At 44.0% G+C, this 15,495-nt stretch overlaps 1 protein-coding gene across 2 annotated transcripts in view; it reads left to right on the top strand.

The window, feature by feature from the left end:
- Positions 1-15,495, top strand: part of bcar3 (BCAR3 adaptor protein, NSP family member) — a 174,250-nt gene that overhangs the window by 78,568 nt on the left and 80,187 nt on the right. The window contains exons 1-2 of one of the 2 annotated variants that reach the window (XM_048539996.2): positions 2,758-2,987; positions 9,483-9,807. In XM_048539996.2, coding sequence (XP_048395953.2) covers positions 9,491-9,807 — 317 coding nt within the window. In that variant the 5' untranslated portion in view covers positions 2,758-2,987; positions 9,483-9,490. Of the gene's footprint in view, positions 1-2,757; positions 2,988-9,482; positions 9,808-15,495 lie in introns of those variants that run through there. The other variant, XM_048539998.2, reaches the window with a different exon arrangement.

Genomic DNA, 15,495 nt, shown 5'->3' on the forward strand with positions numbered 1-15,495 from the left:
GGGTCTTCAGCCATTTCTTGATCCCATTTTGAATGAATTGATGTGGCTGACATTTGTGATGATTGGGACCTCAGGAGGAGGACAACATTGATTATCATGACTTTTCTGGCTGAATATGGTTGCAAATCCTTCAGTTCACTTTTGCACAGAAAGTGCTGGGCTCTCCCATTATTGAGGATGGATGTGTTAGTGAATGCTTCTCCTCCTGTTAGTTGTTTAGTTGTCAACTATCATTCACAAATGGGTGTGGCACGGTGCAGTGCCTTGACCTGATCTGTTGATTATGGTAACATTTATCTCGGTTTGTCATATTCTGCCTCCTGTGTTTAGTATTCATGCAATCCTGTGTAGTAGCTTCAACAGGATGGCACCTCACTTTTACCTAGATAACACAGTGTGGAGCTGGAGGAACACAGCAGGCCAGGCGGCATCAGACGAGCAGGAAAGCTGACTTATTGCATCAGGACCCTTATTCAGAAATGGGGGAGGGGGAAGGGGGCTCAAATAAATAGAGAGGAGGGGGTGCTGGGGAAAGTAGGTGGGATGATGATAGATGAGTGCAAGTAGGCAGTGGTGCGGATTGGTCAGTGAGGTGGAAGGAGCGGATAGTTGGGAGAGAAGCTGAACTGGTCAAGGAGGCGTGGACGAGAGGGGTTGCTGGTCATGGGATGAGGCCAGGGGTGGAGAGATTTTGAAGTTCATCAAGTCCACACTGAGACCATTCAGCTGTATGAGGTGCTGCTCCTCCAGTTTCTGGGTGGCGTCGTTTTGACATTGGAGGAGGCCCAGGATGGACATGTTGCCCAGGGAGTGGGAGGGGGAATTGAAGTGGTTTGCAACTGGAAGGTGTTGTGTTTGTCACAGACTGAGTGCAGATGCTCTACAAAGTGGTCTCTGAGCCTCCACTTAGTTTCACCAATGTGGAGGACGGCCTCCTCCAGTGTTGCAACGAAGTCACCCAGAAATTGGAGGAGCAGCACTTCATATTCTGCCTTGGGAGCCTACAGCCCGATGGTCTCAATGTGGCCACTACTAGCTTCAAAATTTCCCTCTCATCCCTGCTTCCTCGACTCTCCCACCTATCCTCTCCTCCCACCTCACGGACCAATCCCTACCACTCCCTACCTGCACTCACCTTTCGCCATCCCACCTACATTCTCCAGCCCCACCCCCACTCCCACCCCTTCTGTCTCTATTTATTTCAGAGCCTCCTTCCCCAACCCCATTTCTGAAGAAAGGTCCTGACCCAAAACGTCAGCTTTCCTGCTCTTCTGATGCTGCCTGGCCTGCTGTGTCCCTCTAGCTCCACACTGTGTTATCTCAGACTCCAGCATCGGCAGTTCTTACTATCTCTCACTTTTACCTGGAGCTGGTACTGCACCTGGCATGCCCCCCTGTCCATTGAGCCAGTTTGACGGCCTGACTGGATGCTATTGGCAGAATTAGTGACATACTGAGCCATGAGTATACTCATACTCATCGTGTGTTGAATGCTGATAAGACTAACAGTACCATAGCAATAACTTTGAATCTGTGACTGTGGACAGAAACATAATTTCAGGGCCCTGGTGCCAGGGGACCATTGTTGCAACGGGAATCATCAAGATTTTAAGTCCAATTTCATCTTGGCTGATCTCTAGCTTTTAATCTAGCTTTCCAATCAACCCGTTCGGAGATGTGGTTACATACCCCTAGAACCCTGGGCCTCCAGTCCAAGAATAGGGACACTACCACTTCACCATGTGAGGTGCACCCCTGAGCTCTACTTATCACTCACAGTTACTGAGCAGTTGGGAGGAGCATGAACTCTGGCCAATTGCCCTGGTCATGTGATCCAAGGGCCCAGAGGGAAGTAGTAAGCAAGCTACCACTTTAACTCGGGTTGTTGAACTTGTCCCAGATTGGCAATTGAGCATGGGATTTTCTTGCTTGTATGACTCTCTATTTCACTTGGCAGTGCCCCTCACAACAGTAAGCCCTCAGGAAGCAGGAACCTCTGTTAAAGAGAGTTGGGGTGCTAGTGCAGAATTGATGGGCTGATTAGCCTCAAACTGCGCCTTCAACATTCAATAATCCTGGGCAGTACTATGTCAGTGGTTTGTGTTGTCAGCTGTGTGTTTCTTACTCTCTTAAAAATGTTCTTATTCATTAAAAAGTTGTAAAAGCAGCAAGGGGGAGTGATTTCAGCAAGCCTTGTTTTTCAAGGACAAAATGCAAGAAGCAGTGGGGAGTGATGTTTTCTTCACAATGCAGATCCAGAAACAAATAGTTGATACTGTGTAATAGAATCAAAAGGGCACAGGAGGCCACTCAGCCTATTGAAAGCCTGCCAGCGCTCTGTAAAGTAATGCAATTTGTGCCATCAGCTCCGTTCTTCAACCCCCACCCCCCATAGGTCTTTTTCAGTTAATTAGGTTTTATATCTGAATTACATTTATGGTGCCTTTTTAAAAGGGTGTGGGTAGAGTGAAGGTGGGGGTGGATGGTGCTTGTGGAGCCTTCTTCCTGTAGGTGCCATGAGGCAAGTCTTTATTGCTTTTATCAAAACAGGCAGGGCCCTAATTGCTTGTGGAATGGTGTGGTATGGTTTGAGTAAGTTCAGTGACAAGCTAATGGATTTATAGTGATTGCTGGTCAGATGCGCAGCTCTGACTGGGTTCCTCAGTGCCCACACTGGGGTGTGGCTGGGAAACAGTAAGTCAGACGTCAGAGCCCTGCCTCCTAGAAGTTTGTGCTCCGCACCGGCAGCAACAGCAACTTTGGATCTGTGATTGTGGAGAGGGAGGGAGAGATGGAGGGATGGCGAGGGAGCTTTAGAAAAAAAGGAAACAGAACTTCATAAATAATTCTTCAGTGCTTTGATGTGTAATCTGGCACAGAGCCCCAGGCTCATCTTGCTGTGCAGACACAGCATTGGTTGTGTGAAAGGCACTGGAATCAGTGTACGGAATTCCATTGAAAAGAAAAGCTCTCACCATTTATTCGAGGTAGGTCGGTATTGGTTCTCAAGTTAGCTGCTGTTGAAAGCTCCTGTTAACCTTATGTCCCACAATGTCTTTGCCAATGAAGGACCCATCTGTTTTCCCTTTAGATAGTTAATTTAAAGCACATTGTGCAGGAGCTGTGGGCTGTTGAGAGATGGTGGCTTAAAGATTGATACTTTGAGACACAACTATTTTCATTTTGACTGCTGCTTTCTACGTAATTCTCCGCAGTTGCTCTGTTTCAGCACATAGCTCAAAGTGACCATTATTTGCTAGCTTAACTTGTTAGCGCATTGAAGCGTTGTAAAATCTTGTCCTGTATTTTTGTTCCCACATTAACATTCAGTAAAAGATAAAAAGTGATTGTCAGTGACTTAACTTGAGGCACCCTCTGGTGATAATTGTCACCCACGTCCTTTATCCTGGTGAAGGTCATAGTTCAGGTTAATGTCCTGCATCCATGTCCTTGTGAATGTGGCTGGCTAAATGATTGTCTAATGTTCAAAGAGCCGGGATTTAATTTTCTGTCAGTGCAAACTGCTTAACCTTTTTGTGAGACACTGCTGTGTGACTGGTGTGTCAGTTAGACACTCCTCTGGCCAGTAGTGCTGGGAATCTCTCAAGTACATAGCTGAGGGGATCCCTGGACTGTATTCGACAGAGTAGTCTGTGCTTTCCAGCCTCATTGTTGAAGATTAATTCTCTTCAAGCTTTTCACTTTGCGTTTTCTTTCAGAGGCTGGGGAAGCAGACCTGATGTCTTATGGATTGTTGCAAAGAGACTAGGTGGTTTCTAAAATATTGTTGGATACATTGTGTAACCTGCAGAAACCTTCTGGAAGTGGTTGATTTTAGATATAAAAGTATTTGCTGAGAGGCTCAGACTTTTGGGAGACACTCCTCCAGTTAAATTTGAAAAGGCAGCAGCAGTGTAGGTTGCAGTGTGACACGATAGAAAACTTTGTTCCACTCAACATTGTTCTGCACAGAATGAATTGCCTTTTTGTAACAGTTCTTTGTGTGGGTTGAAGTGCTCTAGAGTTTGAAGTTTGTCTTGAGCTTATAAAATGGTGGCAATTTGTCTCCCACTTTTGACTAAGCTTATCTGCGATTTGCTTTATAGCTGTGGACAAGGTTTGGTCTATTTCCCATGTGTAATGATAAAAATCTGCACCAGAACTTTAAATAGCATCAAAAAAAATCAAGCATGAATCTCCTCTCAATGCCGATTACAGTGACAAGCAAGATGCAACTGTGGTGTGATTGAATCCTGTAAGTTGTTCCCCTAAATATAACTTCATGATCTCTGGTTGATTGTTTTAAAGTTTGCTGTAAGACTAGGTAAGATGCAAGTGATTAGTTAATGTATCCAAAAGACAGATTCCAGAAATGCGGTGTTTTCTGTATGAAGTGGCTCCAGAATAGTTTGATATGTCTTTTAATTTCTCAGAAAGACGGAAGCTGCTTTTATGATGGCTGTGGTTGAGGTCAGAGTCTGGGAGACTGATCTCTGCCTTCACGACTTTTCCATTATCTAAAAATCAGAATCACAGATCTTAACGCACTGCCTCTGGAATGAAGCAGGATGTAATGGTGTCACTTCTGGGGAGGTTGCAATGTAGCAAGATTCCAAGCAATACACGCAAGACTATCAACTCAGTTTACGAAGGAGTAAATTCAGATTTGCTAGAGTAACAGAGAGACCTGGGTTTCACGTACATAATTCTTTGAAACAAGCATCACACATGCACAAAGTGGTCAAGGTGTTTAACACGTGTGTCTTCAATCTTTAGACCTTTGAGTATAAGAGTGGGAAGAAATTTTGAGGTTATACAGGACATTGGTGAGGCCTCTTCTGGAGCACTGTGTCCTGTTCTGTTCCTCCTGCCGTAGGACAGATATTATTAAACTGGAACTGCAAGAACTGCGGATGCTGTAAATCGGGAACAAGAACAGAAGTTGCTGGAAAAGCTCAGCAGATCTGGCAGCATCTGTGAACGAGCAAACAGAGTTAACGTTTCAGGTCTGGTGACCCTTCCTCAGAACTGGAACTCCAATCAAATTAGAGAGGGTTCAGGAAAGATTTACTGGGATGTTGCGCCAGGAATGGAGGGTATGAGGGTTCGAGGCTGGATGGGCTGGGACTTGTTTCATTGGAGCATAGGAGGTTGATGGGTGACCTTTATAGAGGTTTATAAAATCTTGAAGGCCATGGATAAGGCGAATAGTAAGGGTCTTTTCCCTAGGTTGGGGGAATTCAAAACGAGGGAGCATAGTTTTTTTTAAGATGAGAGCAGAAAGTTTGAAAAAGCTCATGAAAGGCAACTTTTTTACACAGAGATTGGTTCATATGTGGAATGAACAGCCAGAGGAAGTGGTGGATGCTGGTACAGTTAAAACATTTAAAAGGCATTTGGATAAGTATATGAATGGGAAAGGTCTGGAGGAATATGGACCAAATGCAGGCAAGTGGGACCACTTTAGCTTGGGACTAATTGGACTGAAGGCTCTGTTCCCATGCTGTATGACAATGACTTTATGATTATTATGGACGTGTGTACCCATTGTCTGAGGGACTACTGAGCCTTGTAATCAAGAAGGCTTCACTCCTGGCCTGTGCTTGACATGCCAATCCTATAGGAGTCTGTGCTGAATGATCTCTCCTCCAGAAAGCCTGTTGGCCTGTGGGTCAAATGAGTGCTTAAAAACTGAGATGAATAATAATAATTTTGTCAGGCAAGGAAATGGAGCAACTACAGATAAATGGAGTTAAGAAGCAGATGTCCCAATTGAATGGCACATACATTCAAGGGCCGAATAATCTACTTCTGTCTCTACAACCACTTGTGTGGCAGAAGAAAAGGTTTTGGTGCACCTCACTCCTGATCACTAAAGCAAGTATTTCATTATCAATAACAGTCTGCCCAGGACCGCAGCAGCCTGAGAACCACTGAAAGGATAAAACTAAAGCCATGGAGTTCTTACGCTCACAGTAAATGTTGAAAGCTAAGAGATATGTCGAGCCAGGTTTAACTATGCTGCTTTCACAGGTGATTAGCCCACTGGCGTGAAATTGTCTGGACTCAAAGATGAAAAATAATCGTTTAGCACAGTTACCTGGAATATCAACACGGTGTTCATATTCTCAAAGCTCTTGCATAAGTATTTGTGGCTGGTGGGTGGAGATTAAATGATGATGGAGGGTGACAGTCAGCTGGAAGCAGTGACTGGGGTGTGGGTGTCACTGGTAAGTCCAGTCTTTGTTGTCCGTCCTTAATTGCCTTTTGAGACTGAGATGGTGCCTGTCTCCTTGAACAGCTGCTGGTGTGGGTAACACTGAGACTGTTGTTGGGAAATGAATTCCGATTGAAAACTCAATGACATGTGGAGATGGCCACCCACATTAACTATGTATCAGTTCCCTTGGAATTTGTAGCACCATGCTGTGTGGACCTTGTCTGTCACAGTGAGAACCCCCTGAATTGGAGGGCCATTGTTCTCTTGCCCCCTCTACATTTGTCATCATTGGTCAGCCAATATGTCCCAGGATCTCCGATCTCCAGGATCTCCCATTATTGGTCGACAGCTTGCAACACATCACCTCTCCAAACCAATATGAAAGCAAACAAACTCTTTTTGATTTTGATTTTATTGTAATGTGTACCAAAATACAGTGAAAAGTTTTGTTGATAAGTGGTACAGGCAGATCACAGCAAGCAAAGGATCTACAGATTCCAAAAAGACTGAGAAGCATACAGGTTACATTACTCGAGGCTAGAGTCCATTCATCAGTCTGATAACACCAGGAAGAAGCTGTTTCTGAACCTGCTTGTGCATGTGTTCAGGCTTCTGTATCTTCTGCCTGACAGAAGAGGTTATAGGAGATCGTTACCAGGGTGAGATAGGTCTTTGATGATGTTGGCCCCCTTTCCACTGTCGTGAGCCCTGTAAATAGTGTCCCTGGATAGAAGGTTGGCTCCTGTGATGGTCTGGGCTGTGCATGCAGCCTTCCATACTTTCTTATGGTCCTGGGCATCGCGGTTGCCATTCCAGGCCATTATGCACTCGGACAGTATGCTTTCAATGGTGCATCTGTAGAAGTTGGTGAGGGACCTTATGGACATGAGAAATTTCCTGAGCTGCCTGAGGAAGAAGAGACATTGCTGCCCCTCCTTGACTGTTGCATCTAAGTGGGAAGTCCAGGCCTGGTCATTGGTTATCATCACTCTGAGGAACTTGATACTGTTCACTCTCTCAACCTCAGTTCCATTGATGTAGACGGGGGTGTGTTCTCCTCCTTTCTTTCTGAAGTCAATGATCAGTTCTTTAGTTTTGCTGACATATAGAGACAGATTATTTTCATTGCACCACATCACCAAACCCTCTATCTCCCTTCTGTATTTTGACTCATCATTGTTAGATATCAGTCCCACTATGGTGGTGTTGTCAGCGAACCTGTAGAAGGTGTACATTCAGAATTTAGCAACACAGTCATGTGTGTACAGGGTGTACAGTAGGGGGCTGAGGAAGCATGCAGTGTTGAGTATTATCGTGGAGGAGGTACAGTTACCTATCTCACTGATTGCAGTCTGTAGGTCAGAAATCTGAGGATCCAATTGCAGAGGACAGAACTGAGACCGAGGTGTCACAGTTTGAGATCAGTCTGGAGGGGATAATGGTGTGGAGGGTGAAGCTGCAGCCAGCGAGCAGGAGTCTGAAATGGATGTCTTTGTTGTCCAGATGATCCAGGGATGAGTGCAGGGCTAGGGATATGGCATTCTCAGTGGACCTGTTATGTCAGTAGGTAAACTGTAGGGGATTGAGGCAGGTTTGGAGTCTAGAGTTGATGTGGCCATCACCAGCCTCTTGAAGCACTTCATTTTTATTGAAGTCAGAGCTATTAGTCAGTAGTCATTAAGGCGGAAACTTCGTTTTGGTTTGGCTGGAGTCGATGTTATGTTTGGGAAGCCCTGAAGTGCCTCTTGTCTTCGAGGTGTGAGTTTTAGAGTGGTGTGGATAGGTGCTAGGTGAAAATCAATGCAGAAAAGTGTGAGATGATGCATTTTGGTAGGAGGAACATGGAGAAACAATATAAAATATAGGGCACAATTTCAGAGACAGTGTAGGGGCAGAGCGGTCTGGGTGTATATCTGCACATTCATTGAAGGTGGTAGGATTGTTGGAGAGTGTGATTAATAAAGCGCACAGAGCCCTCAGTGTAATTAATAGGAGCATAGAGTCCAAGGGCAAGGAGGCGATGACTTGTTTAAGATATTTGTATTGTGTATGGTTCTGGGTGCCGCACTAGTGGAAGGATTGTGAGCACATTGAGAGAGTGCAGAAGAGATTTAAAAGAATGATTTCAGGGATGAAAATTCTCAATTATGAGGATAGGTTGGGGAAGTTAGGTGGATTAGCCATGCTCAATTACCCATAGTGTCCAGAGATGTGCAGGGTAGGTGGATTAGCTATGGGAAATGCAGGGTTACAGCGATGGAGGGCATCTGGATAGGATGCTGTTCAGAGGGCTGAATGGCCCCATTCCACACTATCAGGATTCTATGATTCTAAGTTGAGACTGTTCTTCTTGGAGATAAGAAGTTTCAATATCAGGAGGGAGTTGGATAGAGTAGCTAGTGAGAAACTTCCCACTCAGAAAGACATCAAGAATGAGAGGGCACAGATTTAAAGTGATTGGAAAAGAAGCGATTGCCTGGAAATGTGGTGGAAGAATTGAAGCATTCAAGAGGGCATTAGATGGTAATTTGAATCGGAGCAAGTGCAAAGGTCTGGAGTAAAAAGCAGGAGAATGGCATTATGTCATAATACTTATTGGAGAGCCAGCATGGGCACAGTGGGCCAAAGAGCTTCCTGCTGCACTGTAATACTTCAGTGATTCTGAGCGATACCGTTTGAAATTATGTACATTAATATTTATAAACCAATGCAGTCAATTAGAGAAAATGCCACAAACGCACAATTTTTAACACAAATTGTTTCCAGCAGTGTCTGGGAAATGCATCTGGAATTGCTGGGGACTCCAGGGCAGTTTAGTCAACTTGACAACAGCCACCATGAATTCTTGGTCTGGATATGCTCAGGTCAGTGATGGCCAATGGACAAAGTGTCAAAAGGTCAAAACTTTACCCCTGGAAGAGGAGCAAAGTGTAGAGGACCTTTCTTTTAAAAAAAATGATGTATCTATTGTTTGGATAAAGCAGGAGCACAAAGAGGTCTAACTCTGATGACCCAGACTGGCAGAACAGAACCAAATCATCGCTGTCAAATCTTACTTCTGAATTTCTTGCCAAGTCAGATTTCAAAAATTGTCAGATCTTTTGGAGTTACTCAAAGATCGTTTGTAGAGTGAGCTGTTAATCATTGCTGTTAGCTGTCACTAATGGGCTCTAATTGGCATGAAGTTTTTATAGCTTCTTTTGTGTATTGATTAACTGCTGCCTGGCTTGTTAATGGTGTCTGCTTGTCTTTCTAAATGCAGAGCTGAAGATGATGGCTGCAGGAAACTATGCAAGCTTACCTCGTAAGATCCAATCCAGTCGTAAGGCCTCGCTCCAATCTCCAATGGACGTGCTCAATATCAGAGACACTCTCACCAGTCAGCTTTCCAGCTCAGTCCAGAGTATTTCCATTCATGGCACACTGCCAAGAAAGAAAAACAGAAAGGTGCCTCTGATACCTGGTGGCACATACAGTCCCATAGGAAACAAGCCACAGTCTTTACCAACCCGATTACGCAAAATGTCATTGTCTAATGACATAATTGAGGAGCAGCCATTACAAGAGGTCCCAGAATTCCATTCCAGGTAAGTGAATATAGCAATATCAGGAGTGGGATGGGGACATCAGGATGGAAATGTGAAAGGCACCACTCAGCGTGTCTGCCCGAAGATGCTTGTATGCTAAAGTTCACCATCATTGAGATGTTCATAGGGCCTAATTCATTTTAGTGCTTTATTAACAGTAGCTTTGCCAAACTGCATCAACTCTCTGTGATTAGGTTGGTCGTGAGGTGTGCATATTTCTTGTCAGGGAAGCTCTAGTACAGCTCAGAGACTATTAAACACTAAGCTGGGTTTCTTCAAGAATGACATAACCAGCTAGCCATAGAAAGTAATCACTAGTCTTTCTGCCCCTTGTATCAGCTGCAGCGAACTGCATTGCTTGAAGGAATAAGGTGGGCACTGTCCTGGGCACTGCCAGCTCCACTTTTGAACCATGTGTAGAATGGGGAGAGAGCTGTCATAGCTTAACACAATCTCTGGCATCCTCAGTACTTGGCGAGATGACTAAGGGTTGCAGATGCTGTAAATCAAAAACAAAAGCGGAAGTTGCTGGAAATGTTTAGCAGGTCTGGCAGCATCTGTGAAGAGAAATCGGAGAACTGAGGAAGGGTCACCAGACCCGAAACGTTAACTCTGATTTTATCTTCACTGATGCTGCTAGACCTGCTGAGCTTTTCCAGCCACTTCTGTTTGTGTTTCTTACTAAGGATAGGGTCTATCTAAATGAAATCTAATCCAAGTTCCTCTGTTCTGATCTTGCCACTTCTGTCTCTTTTCAACTGTTCTTATTCCCAGCTTACAATAAAAGAAATTTACTTTAATAAAATGAGCAGGACACAATTAGGTTTAATTTGTTTGTTTCGCTGTCAAGCATCATTGGGTTTTGTAGGTAAACTCCTGATCAAAAGAGATATCATTACAAACCTCTGGAACATGTACGTCTTGAACATGGGGCCTCTAGCTCAGAGGTAGGGACACTGCCACTGCACCACAGAGCCCTTTGGTTGTGTTTTGTATTACATGGTAAGTATTAATGATGCCCTCTCACCTGTATGATTCAAACATGTTTGACTGGCAGGCATTAAATATCCTTGTGGAGGAACTGGAACTAATTGTGTTCAGAATATGATGAGATTATTAAAATAATTCGACTTCTTCTATATAGCTTTCCCTGGTGGAGTCCATTCAGTATTAACACTGGGCCAATAGTCTAAGAAAGTGAAAAGTATTGAAGATAAAAGGATCATCAAATTCAGATGAATAGAAGGGCGATTATTTTTAAATCATAGTCTTAGCTGGCTGGGTCAGCATTTATTGACCGTCCCAAGTTGCCCTGGAGAAGATGGAGTTGAGCTGCCTTCTTGAACAGCTGCAGCCCACCTGCTGGAGGCTGTCCCACGATGCACATAGGGAGGGAATTCCAGGATTTTGACCCAGTGACAATGAAGGAAAAGTGATGTATTTCCAAGTCAGGATGGTGAGTGGCTTGGAGGGGAACTTGCAGGTGGTGATGTTCCCATGTGTCTGCTGCCCTTGTCCTTCTCAATGGAAGTGGTCTTGGGTTTGGAAGGTGCCGTCTCAGGATCTTTGGTGAATTTCTGCAGTGCATCTTGTAGATAGTACACGACTGAGTGTTGGTGATAGAGGGCATGGATGCAGTGCCAGTCAGGTGGACTGCTTTGCCCTGAATGGTGTCAAGGTTCTTGAATATTGAAGGAGATGCACCCATCCAGGCGAGAGCGGGGTTTCCATCACACTCCTGATTTGTGCCTTGTAAATATTGGACAGACTCTGAGGAGTTATGAGGTGTGATAATCACTGGAGTATTCCTAGCCTCTAACCTGTGCTTCTAGTCATTGTGTTTATGTGGTGAGGCCAGTATAGTTTCTGGTCAATGGTAATCCTCAGGATGTTGATAGTGGGGGATTCAGTGATGGTTGAATGTCAAGGGGCTATGACTAGATCATCTCTTATAGGATATGGTCATTGTGTTGCAAGAATGTTACTTTCTATTTCTCAGCCTGGATACTGTCCTGATCTTGGTGCATTTGAACATGGACTCCTTCAGCATTTGAGGAGTCAGAAATGGTGCTGAACATTGTGCAATCATCGGCAAACATTCCCTCATTTCTGACCTTATGAAGGAAGGAAAGTGATTTGAAAGAGCAGCTGAAGATGGTTGGGCCTAGGATATTACCCCAAGGAATTGCTGCAGAAGTGTCCTGGAGCTGAGATGACTGATCTCCAACACCACAACCACAGTCGTAAGAATGAGTATCCTCTGCTGTGAAGTGAATGTGTTAACATGAGGAGAGGACAGGAGTGGACTTTCTTGTAACACTTGCCTTCACTCTCTGTAGTGATTGAATGACCCAGCCCCACTCAGTATCTGAAACACCACATGAAAGGGTTTGAGGGGTGAACTAGTGGAAGTCGTGTGCCTGGTGTCTGCATGAGATGTGTTCTAACACCAGGTGCTGTATTCAGGAGAGAAACTTATATAAGAAGTATCAAAAATAGTTATTTGCTTATAAGATAACCAAGTGTGAAGCTGGATGAACACAGCAGGCCAGGCAGCATCTCAGGAGCACAAAAGCTGACGGCTCTCTGATGAAGGGTCTAGGCCCGAAACGTCAGCTTTTGTGCTCCTGAGATGCTGCTTGGCCTGCTGTGTTCATCCAGCCTCACACTTGGTTATCTAGGATTCTCCAGCATCTGCAGTTCCCATTATCTCTAGTTATTTGCTTATATTCATTTTCCTTTTCTTAGTGTCCCTATTTGTCTTAATCTTCAAGCTGTGAGCCTTCAGTATGAGTAGGCTATGTGCTCACCTTTGTTGCAGTTTATCAGCAACTGAACCTTAGTTAAGATGGAATAACTTGTTTAGAGATGTTTACACTTATCATTGCCCCTGGCACGTTCCTGCAGGTTTGCTTGTCAGACTGAAAACATGCATTGTGCAATAATCTATTTAGAAAATCTTGTCTTCAGTGTATATATGCAAAGAACAGTTAAGAACTGTATGATAAAGATCCATAAAAAAACACATGGTCAAGGCTGACATGTTATCACATATTTTCACTCTGTAACTGTCCCATTCTGTGACTCATGCATTCTTTCCATTCCCAATTTCTACCCATTTCTTTCTAGTCCATCTCAACTTCTGCTGCATTCATCCATTTTGCATCCTTCCCACTTCCTGCCGCTCTGGTGGGCCACTTTTTATTGATACCCAAGTGTGGATGGATTTCAGAACACAAAAAAATTGGGTGGGGCTGCTCAGATTTTTTTCAAGCACTACTTTTTGATTTTCAGAGGCTCCTTTTTCATTCTCACTAAATCATGTATTCGGTAATGTCGCTGAAATAACTCTGCAGAGGCTGGTGTCCCATCACCAAGTCACCCTTTATTTACACACGACTGTAGTAGAGTCATAGAATCATACAGCACAGAAACAGACCCTTAGATCCAACCAGTCCATGCCGAACATAATTCGTGTTTTTGACACTACTCTTTTTTTTAATCTGCCAACCAGGGCTCCCTGATTAGACCATATTAAACAGCCCCAATCAAGGAACTCATATTCTGGCCAACTGGCTGACCTCACTACAATCACGCAGTAGCCACTTGGTAGTGATGCCTTCTATACTTGTGCTGACACATTTGGAGACAACGCAGAAGTGAAATTAGAAAAATTCATCAATATCCTCAATTTAGCTTAAACCCACCATTTGACTTAAAGCCAAAACACACAAAGAAAACATTAGCTCCCTAGTTGCCATAATATTTAAGTTGGCACAGGTCAACAGTCATAAGTCAGCAAATTTTTATTTTCAAAATATCTAAGACACATTTCCACACATTAAAAGGCATTACTTTAATTATACCTTCCAGAGACTGATGAAATCACGGCTAATGTGTTTCTAAGGCACGTACATGAAGCAAGAAGATTTTAACCCAAAGCAGTTAATATCCATTTTGAGTACATCTCTTGTCTCAATCTCAATTTAAATTTAACAATTGGCACAGTGTTCATTTCAATTTAAACATCAACTACTACCATTTTCACCCAAATAAAACACCCCTGAAAATATACAGCCTTAAGCTGGAGATTCCTCTTTCATTTGCAAGGAATTAATTATCTCAGTAATTTCACATTTTTCTGGCTACTGCACAACTGGATCTCTCTCCTTTGCAGCCTTTGTTTCTCCTTCTCACAGTGTTCCTGTCTCGTACACCCCTTCGCAGCCTCCATGTTTCCCCTATCCCCTCACAGTATCTTCTTCTCTTCTGGTCCCCTTCCACCTCCTCTCTGCCCCATTCCCATTGCAGCCTCCTCCTCTTCCCACCTTACAGTGTCCCAATCTGCTCTCCCCTATCCTTTTCCCTCCTTGACCACTTGTAACCAGACCCAGTTCCTGACTTGACAGTCTTTCAGCCCTGGCATCTCTGGCAAAAGGGTTCCTGCATATGGTCTTCTGTCCAGCTTTGGCAGCACCTGTTTTGGAGATCCTCCAACCTTGACAGAAACTTGGCTTCAGCAGACCCTCTTAAAAGGCTTTACCCTGATTGATGTACCTCCTATCACAGACTGTTTCTCTCTCGGGTTTCCTGCTGCTGGCTCATAGCGAACCTCTCAGCAGCAAATGTGAGAGGGATCTGACCTGCAATTGGTGTATTCTTGTATTTCACACTTTGGCTTAATGTTACTGCCTCTAGACTACATTCTTCACTCTCCAAATAAGCAGAAAATGATGCATTTAAAAGGAAGCTGGATAGGGACATGTGGGAACAAGGAATCAAAGAACATGTTGGATGGGAGAAAGGCCGTGAGGGGCCGTGTGTGGAGCATTGCCCAGCCGAGCCAAATAGCCTGTTTTTCACTAAAGATTCGATGTAACATTATGCTGGCTAGGACAAAGACACTGAGTCCACGCCTGAGGTGATCTCCCTGTTTATAGTCTTTGACAGTTGAGTTAGTAACTGCATGTATATGCCACTGGCAGGGTTATGTAGCCTAATGCTGAAGTTCATGCAGTTTCTAAGTACCATGCTTGTAAAAAGTTGTGTAACACTGTTCCAGCTTGAAGGAAATTTCTTGTTGCCTGTGTTGAATATTTTGGTCCAATCAGATTCAGATATTATCATGGATAAGGAATGTTAGTGTGAGTAATAGAGAGAATTTTAGTTCCCCAGATAACCCAACGTCATGACAGATAGATTAGCCTTTGAATGCCGACAGGGATAAGCATAGAACTGCTTTTCAAAGTCTAGCTCTGAAGTGTTCCACTTCTTTTTAACTTAATGGACTTCTAGTGAGCCCTATCAGTTACCTGAATAATTGAAAGCTTCACTGTATTTGAAATGATTGCAGTCTGATAAACAGGTCGCAGACTGTGGCAAAGTGGTACAGTGCCACTAATGCAGTGGGACCAATCATCCTGTCCTGTCCTCCATGGCTTTCTGCTAATTTGCCAATCGCACTGACCCAGAGAAGCAGAATGCCTCTGTGTCAGAGTGGGAGCAGTGGGGAATGGCATTCTAGCCTTCCAGGCTGATATTGTGTACCTCAGTGTTGGCTGCCACAGATGCCATCAAAAGAGGTGGGTGCCACTATCATCTTCATGGATTTGACTATTTTGTCTGTGTTTGATGGAAGGCTTCCATGCTTAACACAAAGTTTTGATGTAAGTTGAGAGCATTTCGAAA

Source organism: Stegostoma tigrinum, chromosome 8 (genome assembly GCF_030684315.1).
Source record: "Stegostoma tigrinum isolate sSteTig4 chromosome 8, sSteTig4.hap1, whole genome shotgun sequence".
In the NCBI taxonomy this organism is placed as follows: Eukaryota; Metazoa; Chordata; class Chondrichthyes; order Orectolobiformes; family Stegostomatidae; genus Stegostoma; species Stegostoma tigrinum.